We start from the raw sequence: 19661 nt of genomic DNA on the forward strand, positions 1-19661 counted from the left end.
TTTTAAGCATTCACTACCTAAAGTAATACTGACAAACAGTTCAGTTGTTCTGGTAAACATGATTCAAAAAACTAACTAGAGTTAGTCAGTCAGTAACTGAACAAAAAAGATATGTGAAAAAAGTGAACATTAGACAATGGAACAATTTCCTTCTGTTCTTGAAAATGTTACCTCAAACTTAAACCTTGGTCTACTATCACACTGGGAATATGAACTGGAAGTTCCGCATGAACTAGGTATATACACACAGTATAGATACCCTATACACACACACATATATAAAATCCCTATTAGTTTGATGATTGGAGGAAATCCGAGGAGAAAATCAAGTGTGTGCCCTGCTGAAGAGATCATTACTCCTTTTCTCAAGCTCTAAGGCTAAAACCCGGATATTGGGGAGAATATAATTATTGTTATTTGCTGATGTTTTCTGAGTTTGAAGATTGAAAACCAATCATACTAAAGGCCATGATTTACCTAACTGAAACTATATAAAGTATCAGGAATTTAAGCACACACCAATAGTGTAACTGTCTAAAGCACAGGCACAGCCCATATTTGCAATACAGCCTAATATGATGCATCTTTTGACAGCTTCAACTTTGATGAAAACACAGCTTTATATGATGAAACACAAAAACCAATTCCCGCTAAACTAAAAATTAGACATCCATGAGACACTATAGAATTTTGATGGTTATTAATTCCGCATTTAAAAAATAAAAATTACAGTCTTTCTCCAGTATCAAATATAGCAATATTTCTTCCATCTCTGATAATAAATCTTCAAATTCAAAACTGAAGCAAAATTTCTGTTTGCAGGATCACATCCTCTTTTAAATTAAATTGAAATACTAGCTGGGGGCCCTGACCTCAAGTGCATTCCTTCATATCAACACAGTTCACTTTCCTATTTCTGTGTGTATTAACTTCATAGATTTCCAGCTGTGAAAAGAAACTCCTACACTGTCAGAATTAGAAGTTAACCTTCATAAAATGGCAGCCCAAACTGTGTCATCCCTGTTTAATAACTTAACTCCCCTGCTGAAATGATGGTTTCAACACCGAGCTTTACAGTGAAGTGGCAACAGAACACGCGTTTACCCCTTTAGGTCTGAAGTAACCATCAATGCAGGTCTCGCAGTTTATTCCACCAGTGTAGCTGGTACAATTCACACACACTCCACCCCCGATGTATTCTCCATGGACATTCAAACTCTGATTTCTGTCTGCAACATCCTGGTCATAGTAACACTCCTCAGTCTTCCCATGACAGTTGCATGCTAAAGAGACGGAACTGTGTTAGTGAATACTTTCTGGCTGGTGATGGCGTGCTGTTACTAAGGCATTAAAAAAGAGTCTTTCAACATTTTATCAGAGGTGCTGCACACACTGTAACTGAGAAGACATTCAAGCATTAATTTACTACTTCGGCTGTGAAAAGTAATGTGCTCCCATCACAAACATAGCTTGGAATTCTGCATACTGGATTTTTTTCCTCGATGTTTTGTCTGGGGGAGTATGGAATTTGACAAATATAGCTCATTTTGGTTTACAGGTTTGGGTTTTTTTTCTCACTTAAACCTTGTGGCTGCATACACAAACAGTTCATGAAAGAGCTGGCCAATGTAAAATACAATAGGAATTATAAGGAAAGCAACAGAAAGGTATGAGCAAATTAAAATAATTTCCATGAAAGCTTTCCATAAGAACTGGGTCAGAACAAAAGGATTTCCAACCTTAAAATTTTTTAGAAGTTCAAATCTGAACTCTTAGGCTTCAGGTCCACATGCAGGAGAGCTAATGTAATAATCTGTTGCTGAAAAAATGAGGTAGCTCTCTCTCTCCCTCTCCCTGTGGTATTCAAACATTCATTTCCACATAAAGAGAAATTCAAAGCTTGTCAACATTGTAGGGAGTCATTCTCCTCACATCTGAACCAGATCCCAGGGAACTGTTTCCACCATGAAAGTACAACAATCCACTGAGGGTTGAACAGGGCTTAAGAAGTGTCTTTCAAAAATTAAACATGAAAATAAATGTATCCCGATTTCATTCCAGAAAGCATTCCCAGCGCAGACACAGCCCCTACTGAAACAAATACCCCTTTTACCAAAGTTTACAGGATACAAATAAGCAATTACTACTTTTAATATGGGGATATCTGTTTCTTTTTATTTATGTTTAACCATTCATGGTAAAACTATAGCTTCAATCCTACAACAGAATAAATACTTACATGTAATGGAGTGCTAGACTTTATTACGTTCAGAAATATAACTGGTATGTGACCTTTGGAAATAAGATGTTAAAGTTCAATTATAACTACCCTTACCACAGTAAAGACGAAAATGAAATTCCCACCCTGTGGGAAGGTGATATTTCCAGACATGTTTTCATTTCATGTTAGAAAACCAGCTACATTGTTTTCTCCATTAAAAAAATGAGAAACGCAAATTGGATTTTGACCATGTAGAAATATTTTGTTTAAGCAAGGCTGAACATTATAATATATAAAAGTCCCATTTATATGAAAATCGTGCTGTTAAAGTTTGATATAATCAATCCTGTTATTTCACACTTATAAAAATTAAACAAGTCAAAATGATTTTTTATACAGTATTCCACCAGTATCAGCATGTTACAATAAAATATTCTGAGTTCAATAAAACCATGATTCTACATGTAATTTTTCTGTTAACTCTTTTGAGCCAGTCCAAATAAGAGAATAACATCACGTCAAATTCTATTCATAAACAAATGTGGTCAGAAATAAAATCAATTATGAAATCAGGTAGGACCCAATTTCAGTTTTCACCAGCAGTTGCAGTAAACTTTCTCTTCCGTGCTGCTTTCAACTTACGTTCACATTCATGCTTAACCAGGAAAGTGCCAGCATGCCAAGGCTTTTGATTGAAACCAGGACAACAGTGATCACATGTCTCTCCGCATGTGTTGTGCTCACACTGACAGATGGATTTCTAATTTAAAAGAAAAACAAATATTTATACGACGTGATGATTTGAAGAATCTGTCCATGTACATAATCTGCATTCCAGTTCAAATTACGAAAACATTAACATTAGGAATGGCTATACTCTGTAATTCCTCTGTTTGTTCATTTTAATTCATTTATGTATCCTGCATTCACCAAGTGAGAGACAAAAGAGTGTGTTTAACTTCTATAGCTCTATTTTAAGAAAACAGCCATGATGCAAAAGAATACAGTTGGCCAGAGAATCTAAGGAGAATTTAAGAATCTAGGAGAATCTAATTGCAACTGGCTGAAGAAAGGAGGATGGGAGAATGAAAGTTCCCCAATACAGCAAATAAGCCAAAGTGCTGGTAGTCCTCGGATACAGCTTTTCTTATCAGGAAATCTGATAGCCAGCCTATACTACGAGCGAGCCATTCTCCACCCCTCTCTTAGATGCAGCAATCCTGCAGCTGCAGAGTGAAATCAATTCTGCTGGATGATCCAGTAAAAATTGGCTTTTCTTTTAACTTTAGCATTATTTTTTATTGTATGAGTCAACTCATCATGTAACCTTCTAACCGAATAACTAACTCTATGTGTGGGATAGCAGCAATTTTAAAATTAATAACAGATGAGAGCAGGACCAGCCATTCAGTCACTTCTCAGTTCTTCAGCAGACCACCTTAGTCCCAGCACGAAAATACTGCTGTAGAGAATACCCAAACTCTCTGAGCCACAGAAGCAGCTTGGAAAAGATAAACTGTAGTTTGGAGACATGAGGAGCAATAGTTCAGTCGAGGGATCCTTGTGGTGCCACTCAAGGTGGAAACCACAAACTAACCTGGACAAATTCTATGGCTCACAGGACAAAGCATCAATTTTGCAAAACAAGATTAATTTAAGGAATGCTTCAGAAAAGTGGGGCAGTAAATTCAAGCAAGTTTATTTTTTGAATGCTAGGGGAAAAATCTATAACATTAACAATTACAGCCATGATGTTTCTAAGCCAAAGTCTACCTAGTTTGCTACGGCTCAGTCTAAAGGCTATTCCTGAAGAGCTAAAGCAAATACTCCAAATCTCTTATGGCTTGAGTTGTTTCACTTATGCTATTTTTCATACCAGTCAGACAACAAATACATATTTATTATCCTTCAAAACAAGACACCGCACTTGCCAAAATGCCTTTATTTTATCTAGTAGCCAAATATCTGAACTCAAGTATGTATTAATTTCAACAACAGCACTTACTTTCTGAGGGAGGACCAATTCTAACAGATGGCACTGAAGCAATGCTTCAGTTCAATAACTAAGGCCATCTGAAACAATAGTTCAACACTTGCTATACACATCATCACAAGCTTAGATATATTAAACCAAGGAGTTTCTAAAATTTTCACATGGACCCATGGAAACTGCTTAGAACTGTAAATGCATTCTCCATAAGATTTCTTCCATTTGTTTAGGGTTTTTTATCAGCTCCTACACAATGGCTTAATGTCATATATAAATAAGATTTTCTGCTAAATCCTACAAAACTCCTACTTAAGTGAATAGCATGTGAAGAGATCCCACATTGTGGCACTTTAGTAATACTAGTAGATTGGAAATTTTGTATAAGTAATAATGTGTGCATAGATTTGGACCGTCAGAAACAAATTATATTTCTATATTTCAATTACATTGGTTATGTGTTTTCTAATGGCACAAAAAAAAAGCTACAAGTTGGAAGACATTATAAACAGCTCATGACTTTCCAGACTAGCTTAACTGATTACTCAATTAACATTTCCTGCATAGTAAATGCAGCATTATACAGCCATCATTTGTTTGCAAGTATTGATTAAACACTTGACAGTCAATTAGGAAAGACCTTGATTAATATCAAGAAGAAAGACTGACTGTTAGTGCTCATCTCTACAGCTACATAACGTAACCCAAATTTCTGTTGTTCACAGGAATATGGACTGAACTATCTGAAATCTACTCTTTCAGAAAAAGCTCCCACTGACATTCTATGAATGGTTATTATTCTGGTTGCCAGCACTGTTTCATCCTGGCACTGCTTCTGACTGTTCCAGGTGAAGAACAGACTTAAATTCACAGAACTCTGAGGATTATCAAGATCCTTCTCTCATGTTCCACCCTATGAATAAGGCACATCATAAGGCACATTAAAGGAACAAAAAAATAAAAAATAGAAAGAAAATTGAAAAATACATACATTGGTCACTGGATCCAATGGACAAGCCTTTGCATGGCCTGAACATATACACATGCCTCCAACAGAGATATCTTTTATAGAATAATAATACTGTAAGACAAAGCAGAAATTGAATTGCTAAGTGGATAGTAAAATGCAGGTGCCAAACTACAGAATTCATTTCTGGTGACAAAAATGACAGATCTTGTTTTATTTCTTTTTTGATCTATTACAAATATAGCAGAAAATGTAATCCAAGCCACATCTTGATCAACAGATTCAGGCTTAGTGAAAGAAAAGGTATAAATTGGCACAGTTCCATTTGTTTGAAGTCACAAGAGCCATGTCAATTTATACACAGCATACACCAAACACGAGAATAGGAAAAGGCTATATGCACAGTGGATAATGAAAAGTCAAATGCTATCAAATTTACTCCCTTCAGAAAACATGAAAAGGAAAAGGCATGGTGATGGGGAGAAGAGAAAGGCTAGAACAAAAACTAAGAATGAAACACCTTTGTTCACCTCAGCTGGGTCTTACTTGGGTATTCACTGGACTGTGGAAAGAACTGTTTTTCTCTGTTGGCCTTTTGAATGACTATGGAATAGTCTTCATTACTGAAATGTAAATAACATTTGAAGTGTTGCTCTGCCATTTGACCATTTCTGATTCCTCTTTGGAGGGGATTAATAGCCATTACCAGAAAGAAGGATGGAAAGATATTTATAATCATGTATTACAACATCTGCAAAAAGTGTATCTCACATGCCACCTTGTTCATTCTCATCTGTTTTGGCGAGGGTCCTGTAACGTCCTAACAATTGGCTAACCAAACCAAACATATGCCGTTTGCAAATTTTGCTGGTTTTGTGTTCAACCTCTTTTTCAAATTATCAACAAATACATCAAACAAACAGGAACTCGTATAACTCACAGTTAGTCTTCTACCACATAGAAAATGTATCATTTGTGGCTATCCTGTTTCTCATTTTGTGGGATAGTGGCTTGTCTAATATCTTCTATGGGGAAAGGCAGATGAGGATGGCAAGTTTCAGTTGCTCCTTGTTCCTTTGAGGACAGACTCACGGAGGGATGTCATACGGAAGTTATTGTTCTTTGTTAATTTGAGAAACTGATGATTAGTGGATCATCCTGCCCTAGGTTTTCATGAGTATACAGTGATTTTTAAAGTGTGAATTCAATTTTGTGTTTCTCTTCACTTAGAATCAGGCTATTAAATGTGCTAAATGTGCCCTCTTACATAAACACACAGTTTCCATGATTAGTGAAGCTGCAATAAATGCACTCAACTAGGAGAGTTTCCAGGTTTGTAATACAAAACAGAATGGCACATTCCAAACTTTCAGAAATAGCGAGCACTCTATGTAGTTAGCAGAAGAAGTGGAAACTAGAAATGGGGAACAGAAGAAGCAATTTTTCTTTGCAGTTATCCATCATTAATAAATGACACTAACTAAAGCTAAGAATAGCATTACTTCCCCTTCATAACAGGACTTACCATAGTGGTACCCTAAACTTTCCAAAAAAAAATAACATGAGCAACAGAAAGAGGAAGTGAACACAAAGAAAAAATGTTGAAAGGTATACATCCACCAAAGCAGCTTTTAAGAATGCTTTGTAGAAAAATTAGAAGGAAACATGCAACATTTGAGCAGCAGGAAAATGGGGAAATGTGGCATAGGGAAGAAAGTACAGATTGCAGAAAGAAAAGATAGGTGTGTGCACACACAAGGAACAGTGGAGAAGACTAGGGTATGCTGTAAGTTTGAGTGCTGCATTCATTCTTTCAAGATAAAGCACAGTGTAAATTTTTTACTGTTAGCCACAATTATATAATAATGCTAAAGAGGTTGCATGCAGGCCTGACTACTAGTTACAGTACCACTAGTAGAAAACAAGTGTTCAAGGAACATTAAAGGTAGCTAAAGACTGAGCAGCTGAAGAGGCAAGAGGACATTATCTAACAGCAACTACCTGCCAATTACCTACACCCAAATATTTGCAGCCAAAGGAGCTGTGTGCTCCTTTACATGTTAGTAGGCATGTTATATATGTCAGTAACACCATTAGGCAGAAAAAATAAAATTGTTACTTCTGCTATAGAGAAGATAAAATACTGTGAAGAAGGAATCCTCTAACACCAGGATTTTGACAGATAACAACAGGTATTCGTTGTCTCCCAAAATTTCCTATGGCAAACAAAAGCAGGTACAGCATTTATAAGTGTAAGAGAACTTCTACACATGCATTTCTACTGTCTTGACAGAACTTACCCTCCTTGTAACAATGGGATCAATTTCATTTGGGTCTTTGTGTGCGAACATCATTAAATCAGCATTTAGTGTCCGTATCCTCTGAAATCTCAGGCGAATAAAGCGAGCAGAGGTGAATTCTAGTAGTACACGTGAAGGATCATCAGCACTAGGCCGTCCATTAATTAGAGAAGTGTGAATCTGAAGAGAGAATTATTAAAGCAATTAGGAATTCAATGACAGCAATGCTGCCATGATTATACCAACAAATACCATTACAGGCACTGTGGGAATGCCTCTGTAAATGTGAAATATCTTCTTTCTTTAGAAAGCAGATTTACCCCAAAAATATTCCATGTACCCACAGACCCCAGTTATGGAGCTGCTTTATAGTAAAAATGTTTTGAGCAAAGGAAATTAGTCAGCCACAGAAAGGCTGTAGCACAAACTACACACATGTACCAAGCCCCCGCAACACTGTCCATGCTGCAGGCAACTCATTTTTCTTCATCTAGTCTAAAATAGGTATTTTCAAGTTATCAAACAACCAAAGGATTCAAAAAATTTGAGTTAAAGGAATGGATACTTGGAATAGGACTCAGAATTCAACAGGGGTCAGTTTGGGTCTCTTAGAGCAGCCATAATCAAAAGACTTTTGAACTAGGAGTTTTCTAAAGCCAAGATAAGGTAACTTTTGAAATACTGAAAACTACAGCTAGTTGAGACAAAATAAGCATTCATAAGCATCTCCCTTTTCCACTGTCTCTTTACACAATACGTTATTTCCTTTGAATCTTGTTCTCAGTGAGTTGAAGCAATTTCCTGGGTTGCAACTATCTTCAGCTGGTCCCTAAGGAAAATCTTTATCACTTCTGAGAACTCTGTTCAGCATTTGTTTTTCCAAAGATGCTACCAATCTCTGCTTACACTGTGGTTTCCATAACAATTGTCCCCCTTTTTCTTCCTGTCCTATCCTACAGTCTAGAAATCTTCTAGGTAAGTGTGCTCTGTTGCTTTTTCACAAAGTCTCTCTGACCCCAACTGCATCATCAAGAGCAATGTAACAAAAATAAGCAATTCTTCGTTCCCTCCTGTCTTTTTAGCTGATCATGGCCTACATTAGCTGTGAATCCACAAAATAAAACAGATGGGCTGCCACAGAATTGTTCTTGGAAAAAGCCTACAAGAAGAATGTCAGGTATAGCAAAATATTGTTAACGAGCACCTAGAGGGAGGGATGAAAGAAACCATTAATCTTCCTGTATTCTGAAGTCTTAAATTTTAATTGAGGCATTTTTATTACAAGCTGGCATACTGAAAGAACGTTCGGATGTGCGGAACATTAGAACAAATAAAGAGAAATATTTATTCTTTGCAATGAGTATGGTGTGCACCTTTCCTCGGTGCTCTGAGTGAGAGGTCAGGCCACACAGCCGTTTTCTATCATTCAAAATGATCATATTATCACTGTTTTAGGCAAACAGCTGCACTCAGAATGCCAGCCGGCACTCACTCAGCAGTGGCTGCTGCGCAGCAAGGAAAGAGAGAGCAAATCTACTGCTCCCAGCAAAGCAGTAGTTCTTCCTACAGGTGCTGGATAGAAGGCTTATTGAACAACTGCTCTCTTGCACTGGCTATGTGATACTATTAACTTACTTATTTTAACTACCAACAGGGATACCCTAAACCCCATCACATCCAGCATCCTGATTCACTGTATCCACAGGTACAGAAAATCATTGGGAGCCACTCTTTCTGGAGGAACTATCAGTCAAATCTTGCCTAAGTATGAATTGGTACCTCTAGGATTCTGCCATGTTATCTCCAGGGATAAGTGATATTGCTACCTTACCCCGAGATCATAACAACCCTTTCACTTCGAGCTCTGACTCAGTTTTGCTCCTGACTACAAGTAATTAAATTAAAGGAGACAGTTGGCTGGAAACGAACAGAATAAAATGCTATGAAAAAGACAGGGTACAAACAAAAGATTATTATAAAAATACCAGAGGAAGCAAGGAGGAGGTCGTGAATGAGAAATGTCTGGCTATAACCAGGAAAAAAACACATGACCAGAGAAAGCAAGTCCCTGCTGAAAAGTGAAAGAGAACATGTGTGGAGAATAAACTTCAAAAGAAGCCTGGAGATGGTGGCAATAGGTCCAATGGAAACTGATAGATCTTTCCAAATGAAGCAAAACTTTAGAAAGAACACATGTCTAAAGATTTCTTTGCACAATATTTACCCATGAGCAAGGAAATACATTCCTTTTGAGGTTTTTTTTCACATTCTCACCTCCTTCCTTTAAATACCTTCCAGGAGATTTCTTTCTTACAGGAATCAAACATAAATGGGTTATGGTTTAAAGTGGTAGAATACTAAAGACTGAACTTTGATATTCTGAAGATAAAGAAGAAATATGTCTAGAGTAGTGCTCAAACTATCCCCTAACTCACCCTGAAACAGCGGCTATAAGCAGCATGGAAGTCTGACTACCTTCTCAAAAAGACAAAAAATCAATCTTTTGGCAGTGTGGGGAGAGAGATGCAGGTGAAAAACCATGTATCAGAATAAGCAAGAGCGCACAGAAAGTTAAAAGTATGAATAACAGTACGAATAGCTTGACCCCAAATGACACAGCTGACAAATAGCAGTCATATCTTTTGATTTACCTTTTCTTTTTTTTTTTTTTTAAGCAGAAATTGAGTCTTAAGACACCTGAAGTGGTAGTTTTACAGAATTAGAATGTAGATTAACAAAATAAAACAAGAGGCATCCTTTTCAGAATAGACACCCTTTTTAAAAGGTTTCATGGATCTATCTGCCAGCAGCACACCTATTTGTCAAGGCTAAACTAGCAGAGATTATGGCTTCCATTTGTATTGTCTTTCGTGTTTGTGTTTAAATGTTTAATGATTTCATTTTAAAACAACAAATAATTTCTAATAATTATTGAAATGCAGTTATGTCCTGCATGAAATGTGGCACCTGTTCAAACATGTACATCAAAATGACACTGAGATTAGAAAATTAAAACTGGGTAGTTTTATCAAAATGAATCTGAAAGAAAATTTCAGGTAGACAAAATTAATTACTCTAAATTATTTCTCCTCCTCCCAACATTTGTGATGAAATCATTAATTTCTCCCTAGAAACATTTAGAGACAACTTGAAGAATGTCCAACTAAGTTGTTCCTACTCCTTGAAACTAGCATAAGGAAGAAACAAAGAGTACTTTAGGAACATCTGTCATTAATCAGGAATAAACGGTAAGAATTTTAAATAACTTCTTTTTTAGGAAGTTTAACTAGAAATCAGACTTACAATATCTTCAGTATGACTTTCACAATGAGACTTCACTGTGTTTTTCCAGAGCATACATTCTCTTTTCATCTCCCTCCACAATCTTGCACCTATTTGTGAGACACTTCACGTAATAGCACATTTTCAGTCAAGACATTAACATGGTCCCTACCCTCCAAATATTTTTTAAGAAGATCTGAAAACTGCTCCAGTGAACACAGTCCTCAATATCCATCCACCATATGCCATCCAAGATCATCATAGTACTTCATGTATAGCTCTGAGTCCTGCAAAGACTAGCCCCACTTTCACACAGACAACAAAGGCACTGATGTACGCATATTGCAGAATGAGTCACACAGGAGTTCTACAGCAAAGGCAGAGCTAAGATCCAAAGCTCAGTCTACCAGGAAAATATTAATACTTTAATCCACACATTGGGTTGCTACAATGTGGATAATCCAAGTACCCGTGAGGGAACAATCTCAAATTTTGCTCAGGTTCTATTTACCAATTCCAAGACTGAGGTAATCCCCATTTTGGATTCTAAATGAAATGTAGGTTTCAACCCCAGAAAATTTTCCCTTAAGAAGAAATTTTCCCAGGATTATATTCCAACAAATGGGATCTTTGGGGAAAATGAATATTCCCTTACAAAACATTTAAAAGTTAACACAATGAAAGCCAAATTCGAATTTGTAAAATCATTTTGAATAGTATCTGATTTGTCAACCAGTTCAATAGTCAGAACTATTCGAGCAAAAGGGTACGATGAAATTTTCCAGTAACTGCATTACTATATGTTCAAAAAGATTATATCACAGAATCACAGAATGGTTGAGGTTGGAAGGGACCTCCAGAGGTCATCTGATCCAGCTCTGCAGGACCACATACAGACGGCTTTTGCATATCTCTAATGATGGAGACCACAACTTCTATGGGCAACCTGTGCCAGTGCTCTATCACCCTCACAGTAAAAAAATGTTTCCTGATATTCAGGCAGAACCACCTGTGTTTCAGTTTGTGCCCGTTGTCTCCTGTCCTGTCACTGGGCACCACTGAAAGAAGCCTGGCTCCATCCCCTTTGCACCCTCCTTTCAGGTATTAATACACATCGCTGAGATCTCCCTGAGCCTTCCCTTCTCCAGGATGACCACTCCCAGCTTTCTTAGTCTTTCCTCATAGAAGAGATGCTCCAGTCCCTTCATCACCTTAGTGGCCCTTCCCTGGACTGAATCGAGGGGAAGGATTCCCTCTCTTGACCTGCTGGCAAGAATTGTCTAATGCTGCCCAGGGTACCATTAACCTTTGCCACAGGGACACGTTGCTGGCTCATGTTCAACTTGGTGTCCACCAGGACCCCTGAATCCTTTTTCAGCTGGGTGGCTCCCAGCACATGCTGGTGCATGGGTGGTCCTACCCAAGTGTGGGACTTTGCACTTGTCCTTGCTGAACTTTGTGAGGTTCCCGTCAGCCCATTTCCCCAGTCTGTTAGACGCCCCTCTGGATGGCAGCATGACCCTTTGACATCATCAGCAACTCCTCCCAGTTTGGTGTCAAAAGCAAACTTGCTGAAGGTACACTCTGCCTCATTATCCAAACTATGAATAAAGATGTTAAACACGATTGGACCCAATAGTATATGTTCAAGTTAGTTTAGTTACCAAGTTACCTATCTTCTGAATGTGGTTTGGAATGAAAACTTCTAACAGTTATTGGACAAATGCATACCTGGTTAGACAGAAAAACAGAAATCCGTTTTGTAACACCAAAGATTACCTAATTCAATGTCCTGTCTCCATCAGAGGCCAGTAGAAAATTATTAGGAAGGAATATAAGAAACAGAGCATCTAGAGAGTGAGTCTTTTGATACAATATCATCACTTCCTCTGACTGAAGAGTCTAAATGCTTCCTGAGCTAGACTGAATCTGAGTCATAGTGCTTAATGTCTACCAATTGCCCTTTTCTCTATTATTAGTCTACTCTCTTTTTTCACCATGTTTTTCATCACTGCAGATATTTGTCCCAATGGGAAGAAACTTGTTTCTTTAAAAAACCCAACAAAAATAACTGGTTCTGGTGGGGTTGTTGGTTGTTTTGTTAGGTTTTGTTTTTTGGGTTGTTTTTTTTTCCTTTTAAACCTGGAACTCCGATCATGAATTATTTCAGTTACACTGTTCTAGTTTTTCGAGGAAATTGTGAGTAGTCAATGTCTTTTCATTTTTGAACTTCAGTGTGATGTTAAATCAAGTTTCTTCAGAGAACTTTCGAGAATGCTGCAAATTCTCTACTCTGAAGAGAATTTATTCCAACACCAGCTCATCTGCATTCACGCATACTCCTTTTTTCCCTTACATGTATTACTTTGCTTTTTGTAACACTACTTTTCATATAGTGTTTTTAATTTAGTAACATAAGCTGCTAACAGAACAAATTATCTGAAATTTTGCATTACCAACAAAGGCTGCTATTACACAGTTTTCTGCTTTTACAGATTTCCCACACGTATCTTGAAGAACACAGACACTACTAAAGATATTCAAAGGACATCTCAGTACATGAGAATATCTGGACGATGTCAGAACCAAAAGACCTATCTAGCATGGTAGTCTGCCTTATACAGTAGCCAAAACAGCATTCTAACACTATGACAAGCATCCCTAATACTTCCTCAGCATAGTTTCTATATATTTGGTAAGCCTCAAAGCATTTCTATGAACTTACTCAGTCTGACCTTAAATTCAGGTCACCTTTTAAAATCTACACCCATCATGTAATAAGGATTTTCTCACCTCATTCACATGTTGTAGGGGAAAAGATCCTTCTTTTGCTTGTTTTAAACCTGCCTCCTACTAAATTCACTTAATACTTCCTAGTTCTTAAATTGGAACAAAGAAATTTATCTTTCTACAAGCACTATTCTTCATTACTTTGCTAATTAGCTTGGCACAGGTACCAGGCTTCCAGATCTGTAGTTTCCTTGCATTCCTAATGAATGTTTCTAAAAAACTGGTGTTTCATTTGACACCCCACACTCCCCAGTTACTGAGAATATTTGTAACTGAGGGGTTAAGTAATAACTGTTGTAATCCACCTATTTTGACCTTGAGTTTCTTTTAACTACCCAATGTATCAATTATTTCTGTGCTTCCTCAGTTAACAACCCAGTTTGTAACTGCTTCTCCAACGCCTCTCCTGTAAACAATGCTTCCAGTGCAGAAACCCTCCTGACAGCCTTTATAGCAAAACCTGATCCAAATCATCAATCTAGTTTTTCGGCAATGACCTTATCTTTCTTGAATGCTCTTTGATCATCTCGCAGCCCACCAATTCTCTGGCAGACTTCTTGACTCTGATGTGTTTGAAAAGAGGTTTATTTCAACTCAGTCACTCAGTCACTGAGAATCTTTTTCACATCTTTATTGTGGTTTAACATGTCATTTGCTGGAGCTTATTTTCCTACCTCTTTTCCTCATTTGCACAAAAAGACATGACTCCCATTCATAATAGATGCTAGTTTACTTTTAATATCTATTCTCTTTCCTTAGTTTATGGTTCAAATATGTAGAATGTTTAGAAACATTCTTCAATGTAGCAAGCATGTTCATGTAATGCTATTTTTAAATGAACTGTAGGCTGTCTTGATTTTTTTTTTTTAGCTGTTTAACCATCTTTTCTAATTTTAACTTGATTTTATTTTCTAGGATGTTGCATTTTGAGAATTTTCTGGTTATTTTTACATAACGATTGTTCAACAGTTAATAATCTTAAACAGGATCTGTACACTGTTTTGGACTAAATTGTGGGTTCCTTTATTAGCTGCATGAAGAACATTCAGGTGTTTAAGAAATACTCTTTTGGACTACATTCTATGCTGATGCCTACATAGTCTGCCAAAGGAGTATGGAAAGCTGGTATGACAGTCTTAGTCTTCCTTTGCCAAGACCCACTCACTGCTGTACTTCTGTTTGGGCAGTTGTTGACATAACATTAAACCTGTGCTGTCCCAGTTTAGGCGCTGAATTTTATTTCATAGAGATCTCATATACTATTTTCTATGCAGCCCAGGATCCTGTTGGCTTTCTTTGCTGCAAGGGCACATTGCTGCTTTATGTTCAACTTGGTGTACACCACTGTTGACACCCATTGTTTCCTCTTGGTGCTCCTAGGTAATTTAGGCACTGCTGGTTCACATGTTTCATTGAACAGAGCTCCTAGCTCGTTTTCTGCTACCAGGCACTGAACTATCAGGTAGCTGCCCATCTGCAGAGAAGGTGAAGTTTGCAGTCTTCACCATCACGGGAGTCTCCATTTTTGAATCAACAGGCACAGACTCTGTCTGCCTCTGTTTTCGTACAGTTGTGGTTCAGGCTGCAGAGTCCCAGAGAAAAGTTAGTTAATCTCTTTCCTTTCACCTCTGATGCTGCACAGTCTGCTGACATCCTCCTGCAGTTCTTGGTGACACAAATCACAAACCACAGCAAACATGCTGCAAGTAAGGACACCACTTCTTTCTGCCTTAACCTCGGCAAGGTTCCAGACAGTTACTGTAGCCTCAGAGGTGAAAAGCTGCATCCTCCCTCTGGATCTCAGCTCGTTGAAGGCTCTGCTGTACTGGGGTACTTGCTCCACTTGGAGGCGCTGGACTGTGCCCAGGCTGTGCCTCACTATCACTGTTGAGCGCAAGACCCTCTGGTTTTTTACTTAATGCAACAGTAAAAATGATGCTGCTTTCCATGAAAGTATATTATCAACTGCTGAGTTACTTAAAATTAGCAACTTCAACAAATTTCTTAAGAATGTTAAGTATGCTCCATGTTCTCATTCAAATTTAAAATATCCATGTATGAATCCAAGTGGTGTATTTTTCTATTCGGAGCTTTGGTATTTGAAGTTAGTTACTCTGCCAAGCAATTTGAGTGCAGTCAATCTCAAGCTGGTTTTAGGATATAAAAAACCCCAGCTGTTTGGCTATGTAGCATGGAGTTTTTATGTTCACTTTCAGGAAAATAGCATCGGTAACCACTATGCTTTTCACTGATGCATATCTATATACTGAATGTTAGATTAAACTGGAAGACTTAATTCTTTCATAAAAAATGAAAGCTACTTAGTGTAATTTGTCACAAGGATGGAGGAGAAATATCACTCTCCAATAATTTTTGGCTAGTAGTGGTAAAGAACTCGCTTTGTTCAAGTACTCAGTAGTTTATTTCAGACATCATATGAAAACTCTAGGCTTCAAACTTGATGCTCTATGTAAAGAAGCGGTCTGAACCAAAAATATTGTCAGGAAAGGTCAATTTTGGACTAAAATTTAATCTCAGACAGCAGCATAAAGGAGAGAAAAGCTTCTGACCCACACAAAAAGACTTGCTACTTGATAATCAGCAGTGGAGAAGATAGGTATGTCAGGCTTAACATGATTTACATTCTCAAGTTATGCAAGCATATCAATATGAAGATGGACAATACTGAATATCAATTTTTCCACAGGTGATTCAATAGCTCTCATAATTCTCCTACCCAATAACAGCTTTAATTATCTGTGGCAAATAGCCCATTTGCAGTAGATGTAAAATTACTGTTGCTTAATTAATCTCTTGGCATCTTATATTTAATCCCCAAAGACAAAAGTTCTGTGAATTTTCTTAGAGTTGGTTTCAAAACTAGAATAGTAGTTGGAAGCATATGCCAGAACTCAGCTTCCAATTTTTCATCATAAATACATATTTATGACAACTGTATATAAGAAATAGTGCATTTGGCAAGCTTTGCTGTATTTCTAATAAATATCTCGCTATCTTAATAAATTAATCATTTAGTAAGCGAAAGCACAACTCCCTTCTGTGCCTTGCTAATGAGTACAAGAGCTGCTTGAAATGCAGTGCTTAAACTTGCATTAAAATGTCAAGGGCTATGCATGTCAAACTCTATCTCAACTAACTCATTCCCCCTAAGAATACAGGCAAATGTCAGCTTAACGAACTGTTTAGCAAATACTATTGTGTCATTGACAACTATACCCTACAGCTTAAGCTAAATAAGGCTTCATCTCTTCAGTCCTGATTAACTTGCTTTTGTCATTTTCTTCTTTCCAATTTCACTTGAAACTGAAATTGCTTATTCTAGTCACTGCTTTTCTATGGTTCCTGTAATTCTCATGCTTGTCATTTTTGGACAAGAAACAATTTGTCAAAGACATCATCTCGCACACTTTTAAACAGACCAGTCATTGCCAGAGCAATGCTTATTAGCAAATTACAGAATAATAAGGAATTTTATTACCCTGAAAGTATATTTGGTGTTTCAAGTTTTTATTTTCTATTTCTTACTGTCTTAACTAAGCTGAAGCACTACACCATGCTTGTAGTTTCAGCAACAGTTATGCATACTGCAGCCCATAAGGGATTCAGACAAGATGGGAGGCCTGGAACACTGTACTTACTGTGCTTTAACACAATGATGATTGTTTGTGTTCTACTAACTTTTCAAAGTGTACTTGCAAGTGAGACTTCATCTCTTAATACAGGTATTTTCTGCTTAATAACTAACAAGATAGCTGGAGAAGAAGTCTTGGCTCTTACAGGAATATTCTCAAAGATGAAACACACTGAACCAGTATTTTTAAGTTATTTACAAGCAGGCAGATTGGCAATGTGCTATAGATTCTAACACATACTACCACAGGTGACTTATGATTTTAAGTCATCAAATGATACCTGTTTTAAATTTCATCGTACACAACAGTGGTCTGACCTCCGATGTCTGAAAACCTGTATGATCACTGTCATTCTGGTTTAGACCCTGTCAGTGTCAGAGCTGCTGCGTAACCTAGTGGCCCTTAGGTAAGCAGATTAGAATAAGAAATGAAGCCTCATGAACTCAATGGCTGATGCCAATGACAACTCTAGGTGCAAAGCAATTCTCAAAATTATGTTACTCTGGGTTCTGATCAGGCAGAGGTGGCACTACTGAGTTAAAACATGAAACATCCTTTTAGCTTATCTGCTAAAAGGATGAAATACAGTGGTATGTCAAACCCATTCTTCACAGGTACTCAAAAAGTACAACATAAAAATCTAAATTACGCTATTTTTTAAAAAAGCGCTGAAGTGAGATGGCACATTATCTTAAGAGGATATTTTTTCTTTACTACTTTTGAAAGTAGTAAGCGTCTTTTTGGATTATGATCATGAATGGGACAAGTGATTCCAAATGAATGACTATTACACAAAAGTTATGTTTTCTTGCAGATTGTAATAAAAAGCATTCTGATCCCCAGATTTAACCAAAGGACTTCTAACTATGCCAAACCAAACAATATTTAAACAACACCACAATCACCCTCTTTCTACCAATATATTATCATATCCCTTATTCATTATATGATTATCCTAAAAACTCATGGCACTTTCCACTAGATTTACTTCTGAATGAGGTGCACTGTGGAGTGCATGGTGGAATTACAGACAAATTACTGCCAGAACAGTGTGGTGACCACTAGAAAGAAAATCCACAGGAGCTTGTCCAGCTGTAAGCACTTGCAAAGAGCTGCCAAACACAACTGCTGATGTAAAAGAGAGAGAATGTGAGGATTTAAGCTGTTTAAACATTAAACAAGTACATCTGCTCCTGGATGTTATCATTACATAAACTGAAGTAATATGCTTTGCATTACTGCCGAATTCTTGTTTTGAACTACAACTCCGGCGAGTTTTGAACTGGGGAAATTTCAACAAAACTTTTTGGAGGCTTTTTTTGCATGGAAGACCCATATGTGGAAAAGCCCATTACAATTAGTGTACGGTGCCAGAGTCCTAGCAAAACCTGTGTCGTATCATTTGGAACACACACTGATGAATGCTTTCAAAAGCCAGATGGGATCCCTTTGAATGGTAAATGTTCACTGGTTTTAAAACCATTTATAAAGTTTTAAAAAGAAAGACTAAATAGGACACTCATCTGTAGAATTCAAGAAACTTTAATCCCTATCCTATTCTGAACCTGATGTTTTCGGATTTAGGAATATTTTACAGGGGCCAATACAAGAAATCTCAGGAAAAAAAAAAAATTTCTAAGTAGCACAGAATGAACAGGCCACAAATGCAATCATATATCTTCTCTAAAACAGGAGATTAAAGAATTATGTGCATGAAAACAACTTTTTGGGTTTTGTTCCTATCATTAATTGTTACAAAAATAGTAGTGCTTACTTTGGCTACAAAAACTAAACTTGGCAGGGGTTTGTCAAACTCTTAACTGTTTATGTTTTTCAGATTTCATTTATGATATATGATAGAAAATAATATGATGTAAGCTAGTGTATTGGTTTTGGCTGGGATAGGGTTAATTTTTTTCACAGTATCTTGTGTGGGGCTATGTTTTGGATCTGGGTTGAAAACTGTGTTGATAACACACGGATGTTTCAGCTATTGCTGAGCAATGCTTGCACAGAGTCAAGATCTTTCTGCTTCTCACACTGCCCACCCCATAGTGAGTAGGAGTTAGGAGAGGACACAGCCAGGACAACTGACCCCAGCTGACCAAAAGGATATTCCCTACCATATGACATTGTGCTCAGCAATAAAAGTTGGGAAGCAAGTTTGCCAGGCTTTTTAAACTGTTCTTTTAGAATTGTTCTTCCTTCAGAAGTTCCTCCAACTTCTAAAACAAAGAAAAGCTCTACCATGGCTACATCTTTATGTCCCTCTGTAAGGAGCTCAAGCCACAGAATTCACCTGCTATGGATTTACTGTCCTTGGCACTCCTATTACATCTCAGTTGCTTATCAGCTTTATTACTCTGAAGCATTTGAAAAAGCTTCTCATTGTTTTTAAGGCCTTCAGCACAGTCATTTTCTTGGTATGGAAGGTCAGTATTTTGGTTCTTGCTCTTTCTTT

The 19661-nt window shown here is 37.3% G+C and overlaps 1 protein-coding gene across 1 annotated transcript in view; it reads right to left on the reverse strand.

The window, feature by feature from the left end:
* The window catches only part of LAMA2 (laminin subunit alpha 2), a 369886-nt gene that overhangs the window by 221101 nt on the left and 129124 nt on the right, over nucleotides 1–19661 (reverse strand). The window contains 4 exon segments of the mRNA XM_030489189.1: nucleotides 1105–1283; nucleotides 2864–2981; nucleotides 5200–5289; nucleotides 7476–7655. Of these exon segments, the coding sequence (XP_030345049.1) occupies nucleotides 1105–1283; nucleotides 2864–2981; nucleotides 5200–5289; nucleotides 7476–7655 (567 nt within the window).

The sequence above is a fragment of the Strigops habroptila genome, chromosome 6 (assembly GCF_004027225.2).
Source record: "Strigops habroptila isolate Jane chromosome 6, bStrHab1.2.pri, whole genome shotgun sequence".
Lineage (NCBI taxonomy): Eukaryota > Metazoa > Chordata > Aves > Psittaciformes > Psittacidae > Strigops > Strigops habroptila.